This window comes from Moschus berezovskii, chromosome 23 (assembly GCF_049115385.1).
Source record: "Moschus berezovskii isolate FMDL1 chromosome 23, NW_MosBer_1.0, whole genome shotgun sequence".
NCBI lineage: Eukaryota > Metazoa > Chordata > Mammalia > Artiodactyla > Moschidae > Moschus > Moschus berezovskii.
In genome coordinates this window covers 42976694-42987871 of record NC_142482.1, presented here as the reverse complement: position 1 = coordinate 42987871, position 11178 = coordinate 42976694, and the positions used below count along the sequence as shown (strand labels likewise).

Below are 11178 nucleotides of genomic sequence, written 5' to 3'. Positions count from 1 at the left end.
CACCTTGTTTTCCGCGTCCAGACATTTTAACAGTCTAACCAACACAACGAGCAAAGAAAAAGAAAAAGGAACACGAATTATATTAGCAAATCAGAGGCAATTATACTTGTAAGCCGAATTGTAAGTTACGCCGTTTCATTGGCTAAAGTGTCTTAAAGGTAGCAACCAATTAAAAATGAAAACTGATGGCACATAATTTGCATACCGCCATACTAACTAGCAAAACTTATCCAATCAGAGTGCACAATTTTACATACCATATTTGCATTCTACTTCTACAAATACAGGACCAATATAATAGTAGCACACTTTTTATTTTGATTCGAAGTTGTGCAGTTTGTTAGCTATGCCTGAACCAGCCAAATCCGCTCCTGCCCCTAAAAAGGGCTCTAAAAAGGCGGTGACTAAAGCCCAGAAGAAGGACGGCAAGAAGCGCAAGCGCAGCCGGAAGGAGAGCTACTCCGTGTACGTGTACAAGGTGCTGAAGCAGGTCCACCCGGACACCGGCATCTCGTCCAAGGCCATGGGCATCATGAACTCCTTCGTCAACGATATCTTCGAGCGCATCGCGGGGGAGGCGTCGCGCCTGGCCCATTACAACAAGCGCTCGACCATCACATCCAGGGAGATTCAGACGGCCGTGCGCCTGCTGCTGCCCGGGGAGCTGGCCAAGCATGCGGTGTCCGAGGGCACCAAGGCCGTCACCAAGTACACCAGCTCCAAGTGATCCCGACAAAGGGGCGTTTTTCATATTTGATTCCAAAGGCTCTTTTAAGAGCCACCCACTTTTTCAGTAGAAGCGTTGTAACAACTATCGGTTGCCAAAATTGATTTTTCTTGCCATTATTTTGACCAAAGCAGCTCGTTGCTCTGTGGTGCTAACACTGCCTATACACAGACCATTCGGTTGAAAGCACAATAATCTTCTTTTACTCTAGGTTAGTAGTAGCATGGTTTTTTGTTTTTCTTTTTGTTTTAATCCTTTCACTGCTCACTAGTTCAAGGCTAGCCAAGTGTGGACATGCAAGTATCATCTGAACTGGTGTGTTAGTGTGCCTTACAAACAATTCATGAAAAGGGCAACTTTAGTTTTACAATGCTGCCTTTGTATCAGTACAAGGTGAGCTTGCCAGGTCCGTAGTGGACAAGGTTATCGGAGCGTACAGGACGCAGGGCCGAGCGGTTCCAAACACCAGACCAACCAAACTGCATGCAGTGGGGGGAGACATACCAGGTGTGGGCAGAGCCTGTGACAGGCTGACCAGGGTAAGCGGGGAGCCACCGGTGTCTGCTGCAGTCTCTTGGGGGCTAGTGTACGCATTCATTCTACAGGTGAGGAGATGTGATTTGGTGGGGAGCAGCACCTGCTCACAATCCCAGTACCGGCAGGCTTCCCAGTCCCGGAGTGTCCAGGCGCTGAAAGGTCTTGCTGAGCAGTAGAGAGCTAAAGCTCCCACCCTCACCTCACCCAGCAACCCCACCTCAAACCCCAAATTTCCAACCAGTACAGCAACTGGGAGGCAGTTCTGGGCCCTTTCCAGTCAAGGAAGCAGAGCGTGGCGGGGGAAGGCCTGGCCTGCCCGATCTGGAGGCTTGGATGCAGAACCCACCCACCAGCTTCTCCCGCAGGAGGCGCCCTGTGTGGTCCTGGCTGTGACACCATGAGCAGGCTGACCATGTGGCATGTGCCATATGGGGGATGTAATGCAATGCTTCTTCTATTAGTGTTGTGGTAAGAAAATGTACATGTATTCATTTGCTTTAAGCAACGTAACTTTTCAAAATATTAATGGGAACAGGGCAATTAATGAACTCAGTGGTTGAAAAGTGAGTATCACCGTTTGCAGAATAGGGCCATTTAGTTGTAAAGAGAATTTGTCCAAGGTTTCTCTAATGAAAAGTTAGACTATTGCCAAACTGCCATATTGGGATTCATAACACTGGCAGTTCAGGAAAGAAATGCCCAGAAGGTATTTTGGTTCATCCTCTCCCTTAAACCATGTTACTTTCTCCCAAGGTGGATTTCATGATTGTTTTCATCTCAGTCAGCAAAAAAAAAAAATTAATGGAAAAACAATTCATGCATCATTCCAGGTACCACCACTCTCCTGTCATGTGAACACATACATAATAGTCATTATAATTTACCCTTTCTCATAATTACAAACCTGGGAGTGTGTGTGCTCAGGCACTTCAGTCGTGTCTCTTTGCGACCTTCTGGACTGTAGCCCACTAGGCTCTTCTGTGAATGGGATTCTCCAGGCAAAAGTACTGGAGTGGGTTACCATGCCTTCCTCCAGGGGTTCTTCCAAGACCAGAGACCCAACCCTCCTCTCCCAAGTCTCCTGCCTTGCAGGTGGATTCTGTATTGCTGAGCCACCAGAGAAGCCCCATTTACAAACCTGCTTAAGGTTATAAACTGCTATAAATGACATCCAATATTGAACAAATGCTAGGAGTGTATTTTAAAATACTTTAGGATTTCAACCCTAGTAGTAAAAAGGTCATAATAGCCTATAAAATTGTGGAAATTACTTTCATGAATCGCAGGTTTCCCACTCAAAGCACAACACTTAAATTTACAACACAGCATACACAAAAATGTATGCAAACATTCAAATAACACAATATACATAAAGAACAAAAGCAACAACATATATATATTTATTATATATATTTAAATAATAAATATAAATATATATATTATATATATATACTGAAAGAATGAAATCTAAACCATATAGATGTACTTAAGACTTCATATTATTATAAATAGACAATTTTTGCTTTCTGTAGTCCCAGGAGTAAATATCTAAACCAGGTCTACTACATGAGCTTTAGTGGAGTATATGAACTCCCTGAAATTACATACAATAGTGTGTCCATATGTTCTTCCTCCTGCCAAAAGCAAAATATATAGAATTCTGTCAAATTTTAAAAATACTGTCACTTACTGTGCTAAATACAATGATGCCTCCGCAATTTTGTCTACCTTTTAATCTCTGTAGTCTATGAATATGTTGGGTCACATAACAAATGGGAATTAAGGTTGCACATGCCATTTAGGTTACTAATAATTTGACTTTAAATAGGGCTATCCTAGTGGTTAGGGTTCCATGCTTCCATTGCAGGGTTCAGGGGTTTGATGCCTAGTTGGTAAACTAAGATCCCACATGCTGGGTGGTGAGGCCAAATAAATACATAGAAGGTTATCCTAGAAAACCCAAGTGATCCTAATATAATACAAGGGCCCTTATAAATGGAAGAGGGAATCAGAGTGCATATCCAGAGAGAAGGCAGCATGAAAATGATTTGGCCAGATATTGCTTACTTTGAAATCTAGGAAAGGTGTCATGAGCAAAGGAAAAAAGACAACACTCCAGGTGTTGCAAAAGTCATGGAAATGGGTTCACTTTTAAAGGCCACAGCTCTGTGACAGTTTGATTTTACCTCAGTGAGATTCATTTCTGAATGCTGATCTAAAGAACCATAAACTTATAAATGTATTATTTTAAGCCACTATAATTGTGGCAATTTCTCAGACCACCAACCAAAAATTAATGCACCTACATGTTTAACAATTATTGATTGATGTGCTTATTCAATGATGTTCTTTAAGATTATAACTACATATCTGAAATTTAGAAGGGTAAATATGAAAATGACTATAGATACTAGTAAATGCTTCCTAAATGCTGCAGACTCACATAATTTTGACATTAATTTAACAGCAACAGTTTACATTTCCTTTTGTAGCTAGGGTGTCTAGGTTTTAACAGCAGAAATATTAATTCGGTCTCCTGTGCCCAACGCACAGTGAGGCCAAACTGAAAGATTGGTGTTGGGAATAGACAAAGGCTTATTCTAAAGCCTTGCAATGAGAGGTGGTTCAGGCCCTAAAAAGCCTCAAGCTCCTGGAAGGGTTTTTAAAAGCTGGCTGAGGGAAGTGGTCTCCCAGGGTACTGATTAGATTATACAAATTTTTCTCACTGACTTATAAAAAGTAACAGGATGGTGTTACAAGTGTTAAATTGATCAGATCTTAGGTTCCAGGCTTCCCTGGTGGCTCAGAGGGTAAAGCGTCTGCCTGCAATGCAGGAGACACGGGTTTGATCCCTGGTTCAAGATCTCCTGGAGAAGGAAATGGCGACCATTCCAGTATTCTTGCCTGAAGAATCCCATGGATGGAGGAGCCTGTTAGGCTACAGTCCACAGGGTCACAAAGAGTCAGACATGACTGAGCCTCTTCACTTCACTTTAGGCTCCAGGAGGCATGGAGCTAGGTGGTCATGGTCATGAAGTAGTTAACATCTTCCATTCAGTGGAAGGGTTTTCACTTCTGCAAAAGAAGTCAGGAAGCTTGCATCAAATGTTGATACCTCAGTGAAAGTCGCTCAGTTGTGTCCAAGTCTTTGTGACCCTATGGAATATACATGTCAATGGACCATACAGTCCATGGAAGTCTCCAGGCCAAAATACTGCAGTGAGTAGCCTATCCCACTCCAGCAGATCTTCCCGACCCAGGAATCAAACTATGGTCTCCTGCATTGCAGGCAGATTCTTTACCAACTGAGCTATCAGGGAAGATACCTTAGAGAGGATCTAAAACAAAGGTTCTGGGGGAAGGCCCCATCAATTCAGCTCATTTGCTCAGTTGTGTTCCACTCTTTGTGACACCATGGACTGCAGCACACCAGGCTTCCCTATCCATCACCAAATCCCTGAGCTTGCTTAAGCTCATGTTAATCGAGTCCGTAATGTCAGCAAACCATCTCATTCTCTGTCGTGCCCTATACTCCTTCCTTCAATCTTTCCCAGCATCACGGTCTTTTCAAATGAGTCAGTGCTTCACATCAGGTGGCCAAAGTATTGGAGCTTCAGCTTCAGCTTCAATCCTTCCATTGAATATTTAGGACTGATTTTCCTTACCATGGAATGGTTTGATCTTGCAGTCCAAGGGACTCCCAAGAGTATCCTCCAACACCACAATTCAAAAGCATCGATTCTTCAGCGCTCAGCTTTCTTTATACTCCAACTGTCACATCCATACATGACTACTGGAAAAAACATAGCTTTGACTAAATGAACCTTTGTTGGCAAAGTAACATCTCTGCTTTTTAATAAGCTGCCTAGGTTAGTCACAGCTTTTCTTACAAGGAGTAAGCGTCTTTTAATTTCATGGCTGCAGTTACCATCTGCAGTGATTTTGGAGTCCAAGAAAAGAAAGGAAAGCCTGTCTCTGTTTCCATTATTTTGCCATCTATTTGCCATGATGTGATGGGACCAGATGCCTTGTACTCCTTTCCCAATTTGGAATCAGTCTGTTGTTCCATGTCCAGACTGTTAATTCTTTACTTGCATACAGATTTCTCAGGAGGCAGATAAGGTGGTCTGGTATTCCCATCTCTTGAAGAATTTTCCACAGAAGGCCCCATAGGGTCCTACTGAACAAAAGAATGTCTAATTTCATGGAGCAGAACTTTCCTCACTCCTTATAGTATTATTACTTCTGAGTATAATGCTACTTCAAAAACTTGTCTTTATTATATGTAAAGTGTTGGAATGATGGAAAAAATTAACCTCATACTGTCCATAAAAAACTTCATGAGTTGTATATCTATCTAACAAGTTTGTGCTTATTATAATTATTGCATTTTTTTTTTCACACAGAAGTGTTGTCAATGGAGTTGGTTACAATAATTTTTTTGGGGGGGGGGGGAGGGCAGGGGCTGCTCCACAGGGCTGGCAGGATCTTAGTTTGCCTCCCAGGGACTGAACAGGCCAAGACAATGAAAAAGCCGAGTCCTAACCTTTGGAGAACCCAGGGAACTCCCATAATATTCTCATTTTTGAAGTAGGAAACTGAGGCTGTGAGAACCAAAGATTATTTACAAAATTCAAATTCCAGCCAATGTTGTTCTGAGGCAATGTTCTTTCAAAGATGTCCAGATAGAATTGAAAAACGCTTCACATCTACAGATCTCTCAACACATCAAGAAGTCTTTACAAGCATAACCTCCTCTCCCAGCATTAGGCTCCATCTCTAGGTGAATTTCTTGTTCATTTTTTATGAAATCTCCCGACATCCAGATTAAGGAAAATGCAATGATTATCAAGGTGCCGAATACTTTTAAACTAAGTGAAATAAGGAAAAGCTTTAAATCAAGGGAGGGTTGGCACCACGTCAATGTCCCATCAGGAAACTAGAAAATTATTGGTTGTTTTTACAAAGGTAATCAAGGGATCCTGCCATACGCAGGCCCGGGGAGGGGGGAAGAGGGAGGGCGGCAGAGCAGAGCATCTTTAACTCTGGAGGGGAGGTCTGATAAGAGTTGAAGATCTTAACTCTGTGGGTCAGGCTGATATGGGAACATAGAATCTGGCCTGAAAAACAGGTTGAGGGAAGCTGGGAACTACAACCAATTCTTGAAACTACGATGCCAAACCATTTGTAGGATAAGGAGGTCCCTCTTAACCTCACCTAGCCAGCGGCCCTTGCTTTCCGTATGAAAATAAGAGACAAAAAAAAAAAAAACTGATCTTTTTAGTACAGAACGGAAGTTTGAGGAAATGTTAAGTGCTTTCTTCTCAAAATATAAGCTTCTCACTGCATTAACTCAGGCACCAAACATAACTGCACTTTAATGCCCAGCCCAGTTAAAGCACAAAGGTATACAACTCCTTAAATGAAAATATAAGTGGCTCTGAAAAGAGCCTTTGGTTTAACATCAGCTAAGCATATTTACTTGGAGCTAGTGTACTTGGTGACGGCCTTGGTGCCCTCGGACACGGCGTGCTTGGCCAGCTCCCCGGGCAGCAGAAGGCGCACGGCCGTCTGGATCTCCCTGGACGTGATGGTCGAGCGCTTGTTGTAATGCGCCAGGCGCGACGCCTCGCCCGCGATGCGCTCGAAGATGTCGTTGACAAATGAATTCATGATGCCCATGGCCTTGGACGAGATGCCGGTGTCCGGGTGGACCTGCTTCAACACCTTGTACACGTACACGGAGTAGCTCTCCTTGCGGCTGCGCTTGCGCTTCTTACCATCCTTTTTCTGCGCCTTGGTCACAGCCTTCTTAGAGCCCTTCTTAGGAGCAGGGGCTGACTTAGCCGGTTCAGGCATATCTATAACAACAACAAGGAACACAGAAAGATCTTGAAATGGCTGCTTACAAGTAGAATCTCGTCTTTTATAGGCAGCCTATGCAAATAAGGTGTTTACGAATATTCATATCTGATTTGACAATGCATTCGTGACGAGATTATGTAAATTTACCTCCACCAGAACTCTTTTCTTATTGGTTAGACACAAAACAGAACATTGTAACCAATCCTATCTCGCATGCGGCAAGTCCACCCAGCACTATAACTGCCATCTTTTTGCTGCTTATCGTTCACTTCTTTTCTGCTTTTCCTGTGGCGGTCTTGCATTTGGTCAACGCTTACCATGTCTGGGCGCGGGAAGCAAGGAGGGAAAGCTCGTGCCAAGGCGAAGACCCGCTCCTCGCGGGCCGGACTCCAGTTCCCCGTGGGCCGAGTGCATCGGCTGCTTCGTAAAGGTAACTACTCCGAGCGAGTTGGTGCCGGGGCCCCGGTGTACCTGGCGGCGGTGCTGGAGTACCTGACCGCCGAGATTCTGGAGCTGGCAGGCAACGCAGCCCGGGACAACAAGAAGACCCGCATCATCCCGCGTCACCTACAGCTGGCCATCCGTAACGACGAAGAGCTCAACAAGCTGCTAGGTCGTGTGACCATCGCGCAGGGTGGTGTCCTGCCCAATATCCAGGCGGTGCTGCTGCCCAAGAAGACCGAGAGCCACCACAAGGCCAAGGGCAAGTGAAACGTGTAGCAGGATTTACATTTCCAGTTCTGAAAATCAAAGGCTCTTTTCAGAGCCACTCACTTTTTCTGGAAAGTGCTGGAATGCTTAAGTATAGGAGGCGTGTTACAATGAAAACGAATGCATTATCTTCACTAGGTTCTATTTACCGTTATAGTGTTAAATTTTGTGTTTAAAAAGGGAAGAGCATCTCCCATATTTTCCACGAAGGTGCCAAATTGTTAGCCATTGATCACTTAGGTGCCATAAAGTATTAGAAAAATTCATTAATAGGTTTCTACTCTCGTCTATAAATAAAGATATAATTTGTAAATTCAAAAGTGTCCATGTTGAGAGAATTCCGTATCAGAACACAAATTTGGGCTTGTAGGCTATGAATGACGTATATGTAAGTAAATAACAAGGCCGTAATGCCTCATTGAGAGGTTTTCGTGTACTGTACACGATGTATATCTCTTTACATATATATGTATAGTCAGTTGAATTTCCTGTCAAAAAAGTATAACATAAATAAACAAGAGAACAAAGGAAGAATAGCTGGCCAATGGCGTGTCAGGGCGGGCTTTTTAAATTTTGCGGATGACGAGATGAGAAATGTTTAGTCCGTTGGTTATTTCTCTGTTCATAAAATGCAATGAATGAACTACATTAAAATCAGTACTAAATGAAACTCCACTGTTATATTACTGTTATAGACTCATGTTATACTGGACTATAGACTCCGGATAAAAGTTCGATTATACTGTTAATCTTTAAAGGAAATCCGATCATATTTCTCCGAAAGGCAAAGTGAGAACCAATTAGATCACAGCGCGGGACCTAGGAATCAAACTGATCTGGTCCTATAAATAAGGTCAGAAGCAGCACTAGCAGCATAACACTCCCCTGGCCAGTTTTCTGTTAACCTCATGGCTCGCACTAAGCAGACCGCTCGCAAGTCCACCGGTGGTAAGGCGCCGCGCAAGCAGCTGGCCACCAAGGCGGCCCGCAAGAGCGCGCCGGCCACCGGCGGCGTGAAGAAGCCGCACCGCTACCGGCCCGGCACGGTGGCCCTGCGCGAGATCCGCCGCTACCAGAAGTCCACGGAGCTGCTGATCCGCAAGCTGCCGTTCCAGCGGCTGGTGCGCGAGATCGCGCAGGACTTCAAGACCGACCTGCGCTTCCAGAGCTCGGCCGTGATGGCGCTGCAGGAGGCGTGCGAGGCCTACCTGGTGGGGCTCTTCGAGGACACCAACCTGTGTGCCATCCACGCCAAGCGCGTCACCATCATGCCCAAGGACATTCAGCTTGCCCGCCGCATCCGGGGGGAGAGGGCGTAATCCAAAGTTGCTGCTTTCTCTGTGCTGAAAAAGGCTCTTTTCAGAGCCACCTACCTTGTCGATAAAAACAGTTGTAATGCTTTCCCTTATTTTACCTCCCTATGGCATCACCAGCTCGATGGACATGAGTATGAGTGAACTCCGGGAGTTGGTGATGGACAGGGAGGCCTGGCATGCTGTGATTCATGGGGTCGCAGAGACATGGACACGACTGAGCGACTGAACTGAACTGAATTGAGGCAGTTAATAAGAGAAGGCAATGGCACCCTATCGGGGTCCAGCCTCGATATGACCCAGGGTATCCTCCGGATGAACGGCGTCGGCGTCAGAGAGAGAAAGAGAGAGAGACAGGGGCTGATGATTCCTTGGTTTACGCTGGAAACCAATAAAACCCCAGCAAGGGGCTTGCTCTGTTTACGTAGGCCGCAGGCGCCCTCTCGAATCACTGGAGGCACCCCACCAGGGCACCCCCTCGAGTGAGTCTTAGAAGCCCAGGCAGATAAGTAAACGCAGAGGGCCCAGCGCTCCAAGGATCTCAACCAGAAAAAGGAGAATAGAGAAAAGGATGGAAAAAGAGAAAGAATGACACGGGGAGACCAAGCTTCAGTGAGCAAGGCCCAAAACTTTATTTTCCAGTGCTGCTTTTATACCCTAAGTTATGCACATAAGAAACAGAGAAAGGGAGGTATAGATTCACACCAAAATCACGTGGGGTCAGCAGTCTTGACCCTTATCAGGATCAGGGCTTATTTTTGTGTGATAAAAGTTTTAGGTGATTTACATCATCTTCTGGCCAGGGGGCCTGCTAACAGTTTTATGGCCCTCTCTCCTGACAATAGGTTAGTTAGCAAGTAAAAGACTTTTCTTTTAAGGTGACTTTCCTAAAGTTAGGTGGTAGACACATAACAAAGTTACATTCCTATAAGGCACCGGTGTAGTGAGTTGCAAGAAAGGAACTTATTAACTTAAGATCTGATGTGGTTGAGTCAAAGGATTAATATATTTCCAAGGATACAATAGAGGAAACTGCAGCAAGCATTGATTCAACAATGAAATCTTTTCTAGTACTATTCTAGTGATTTTAACTTCTTCAACAGATTCCTGTATTTTAGGAGCCCGGACAAACTTGTCATGCAAGTTAGAAAGCTATCAGAGGGGCTTGGATTGGAACACTCCTATTAAGCCGAGGAGAACTTTTAAACTACAGCTCTGAATTAATGTTTTCAGAGAAAGGTGGTTGGGGGGAAACCCCCGTAAGTATTAGAGGACTTGGTAAGAGGCGTGAGATAGTAAATCAGTCAGATTCCGGTTTTCTTTGGGGTAGATGATCAGGTAAGTCCAGGGGGCTCCTCGAGTCCTGATTAGCCTTTGCCCGTCAGGCCTCTTCCCCAGTTGACCTTTGCCACGGGTAGGATTTCCCTCGCTGGCTCCCGGCAGCACCCCACTCCAGTACCCTTGCCTGGAAAATCCGATGGACGGAGGAGCTTGGTGGTCTGCAGTCCATGGTGTCGCTGAGTCGGACAGGACTGAAGCGACTTAGCAGCAGCAGCAGCAGGCAGTTAATAAGCAATAATGGCAAGAAAAAGCCCTATCTACTCCTCTTTCTCTGCCTTCAGTTCAGTTCAGTTCAGTCGCTCAGTCGTGTCCGACTCTTTGCAACCCCAAGACTCACAGCACGCCAGGCCTCCCTGTCCATCACCAACTCCCAGAGTTGACTCAAACTCATGTCCATCGAGTCGGTGATGCCATCCAGCCATCTCATTCTCGGTCGTCCCTGTCTCCTCCCGCCCCCAATCCCTCCCAGCATCAGACTCTTTTCCAGTGAGTCAACTCGTCGCATGAGGTGGCCAAAGTATTGGAGTTTCAGCGTTAGCATCGGTCCTTCCAATGAACCTTGACTAGACGGACCTTTGTTGGCAAAGTAATGTCTCTGCTTGCCAAGGTATAAATTCTATCCTGGAGACAGCTGTAGACATGTCAGAGTAGAGAGGCTCCACAAAAATTTGCTAACAAACCTGG

General features: G+C 45.0%; 4 protein-coding genes across 5 annotated transcripts; 3 read left to right on the top strand and 1 right to left on the bottom strand.

The window, feature by feature from the left end:
• The first annotated feature begins 275 nt into the window (after window positions 1-275).
• LOC129543747 (histone H2B type 1-C/E/F/G/I) lies at window positions 276-736 on the top strand. The gene has a single exon (XM_055407038.2). The coding sequence runs from the start codon at window positions 347-349 to the stop codon at window positions 725-727; it is 381 nt and encodes a 126-aa protein (XP_055263013.1). The 5' UTR covers window positions 276-346; the 3' UTR covers window positions 728-736.
• Window positions 737-2767: 2031 nt separating this feature from the next.
• On the bottom strand, window positions 2768-7150 carry LOC129543724 (histone H2B type 1-C/E/F/G/I). 2 transcript variants are annotated; one of them, XM_055407012.2, is made up of 2 exons: window positions 6747-7150; window positions 2768-5057 (listed from the first exon to the last, which is right to left on the bottom strand). In XM_055407012.2, the coding sequence occupies exons 1-2, from the start codon at window positions 7121-7123 to the stop codon at window positions 5039-5041; spliced, it is 396 nt and encodes a 131-aa protein (XP_055262987.1). In that variant the 5' UTR covers window positions 7124-7150; the 3' UTR covers window positions 2768-5038. The 2 variants fall into 2 exon arrangements, with proteins under 2 accessions (XP_055262987.1, XP_088687303.1); XM_088831177.1 differs by lacking the exon at window positions 2768-5057 and having other exon boundaries at window positions 5729-7150.
• Window positions 7151-7341: 191 nt separating this feature from the next.
• Window positions 7342-8106, top strand: LOC129543727 (histone H2A type 1-B). The gene has a single exon (XM_055407015.2). The coding sequence runs from the start codon at window positions 7448-7450 to the stop codon at window positions 7838-7840; it is 393 nt and encodes a 130-aa protein (XP_055262990.1). The 5' UTR covers window positions 7342-7447; the 3' UTR covers window positions 7841-8106.
• A 466-nt stretch (window positions 8107-8572) lies between these two features.
• On the top strand, window positions 8573-9228 carry LOC148774196 (histone H3.1). The gene has a single exon (XM_088831342.1). The coding sequence runs from the start codon at window positions 8749-8751 to the stop codon at window positions 9157-9159; it is 411 nt and encodes a 136-aa protein (XP_088687468.1). The 5' UTR covers window positions 8573-8748; the 3' UTR covers window positions 9160-9228.
• The last annotated feature ends 1950 nt before the right edge of the window (window positions 9229-11178 follow it).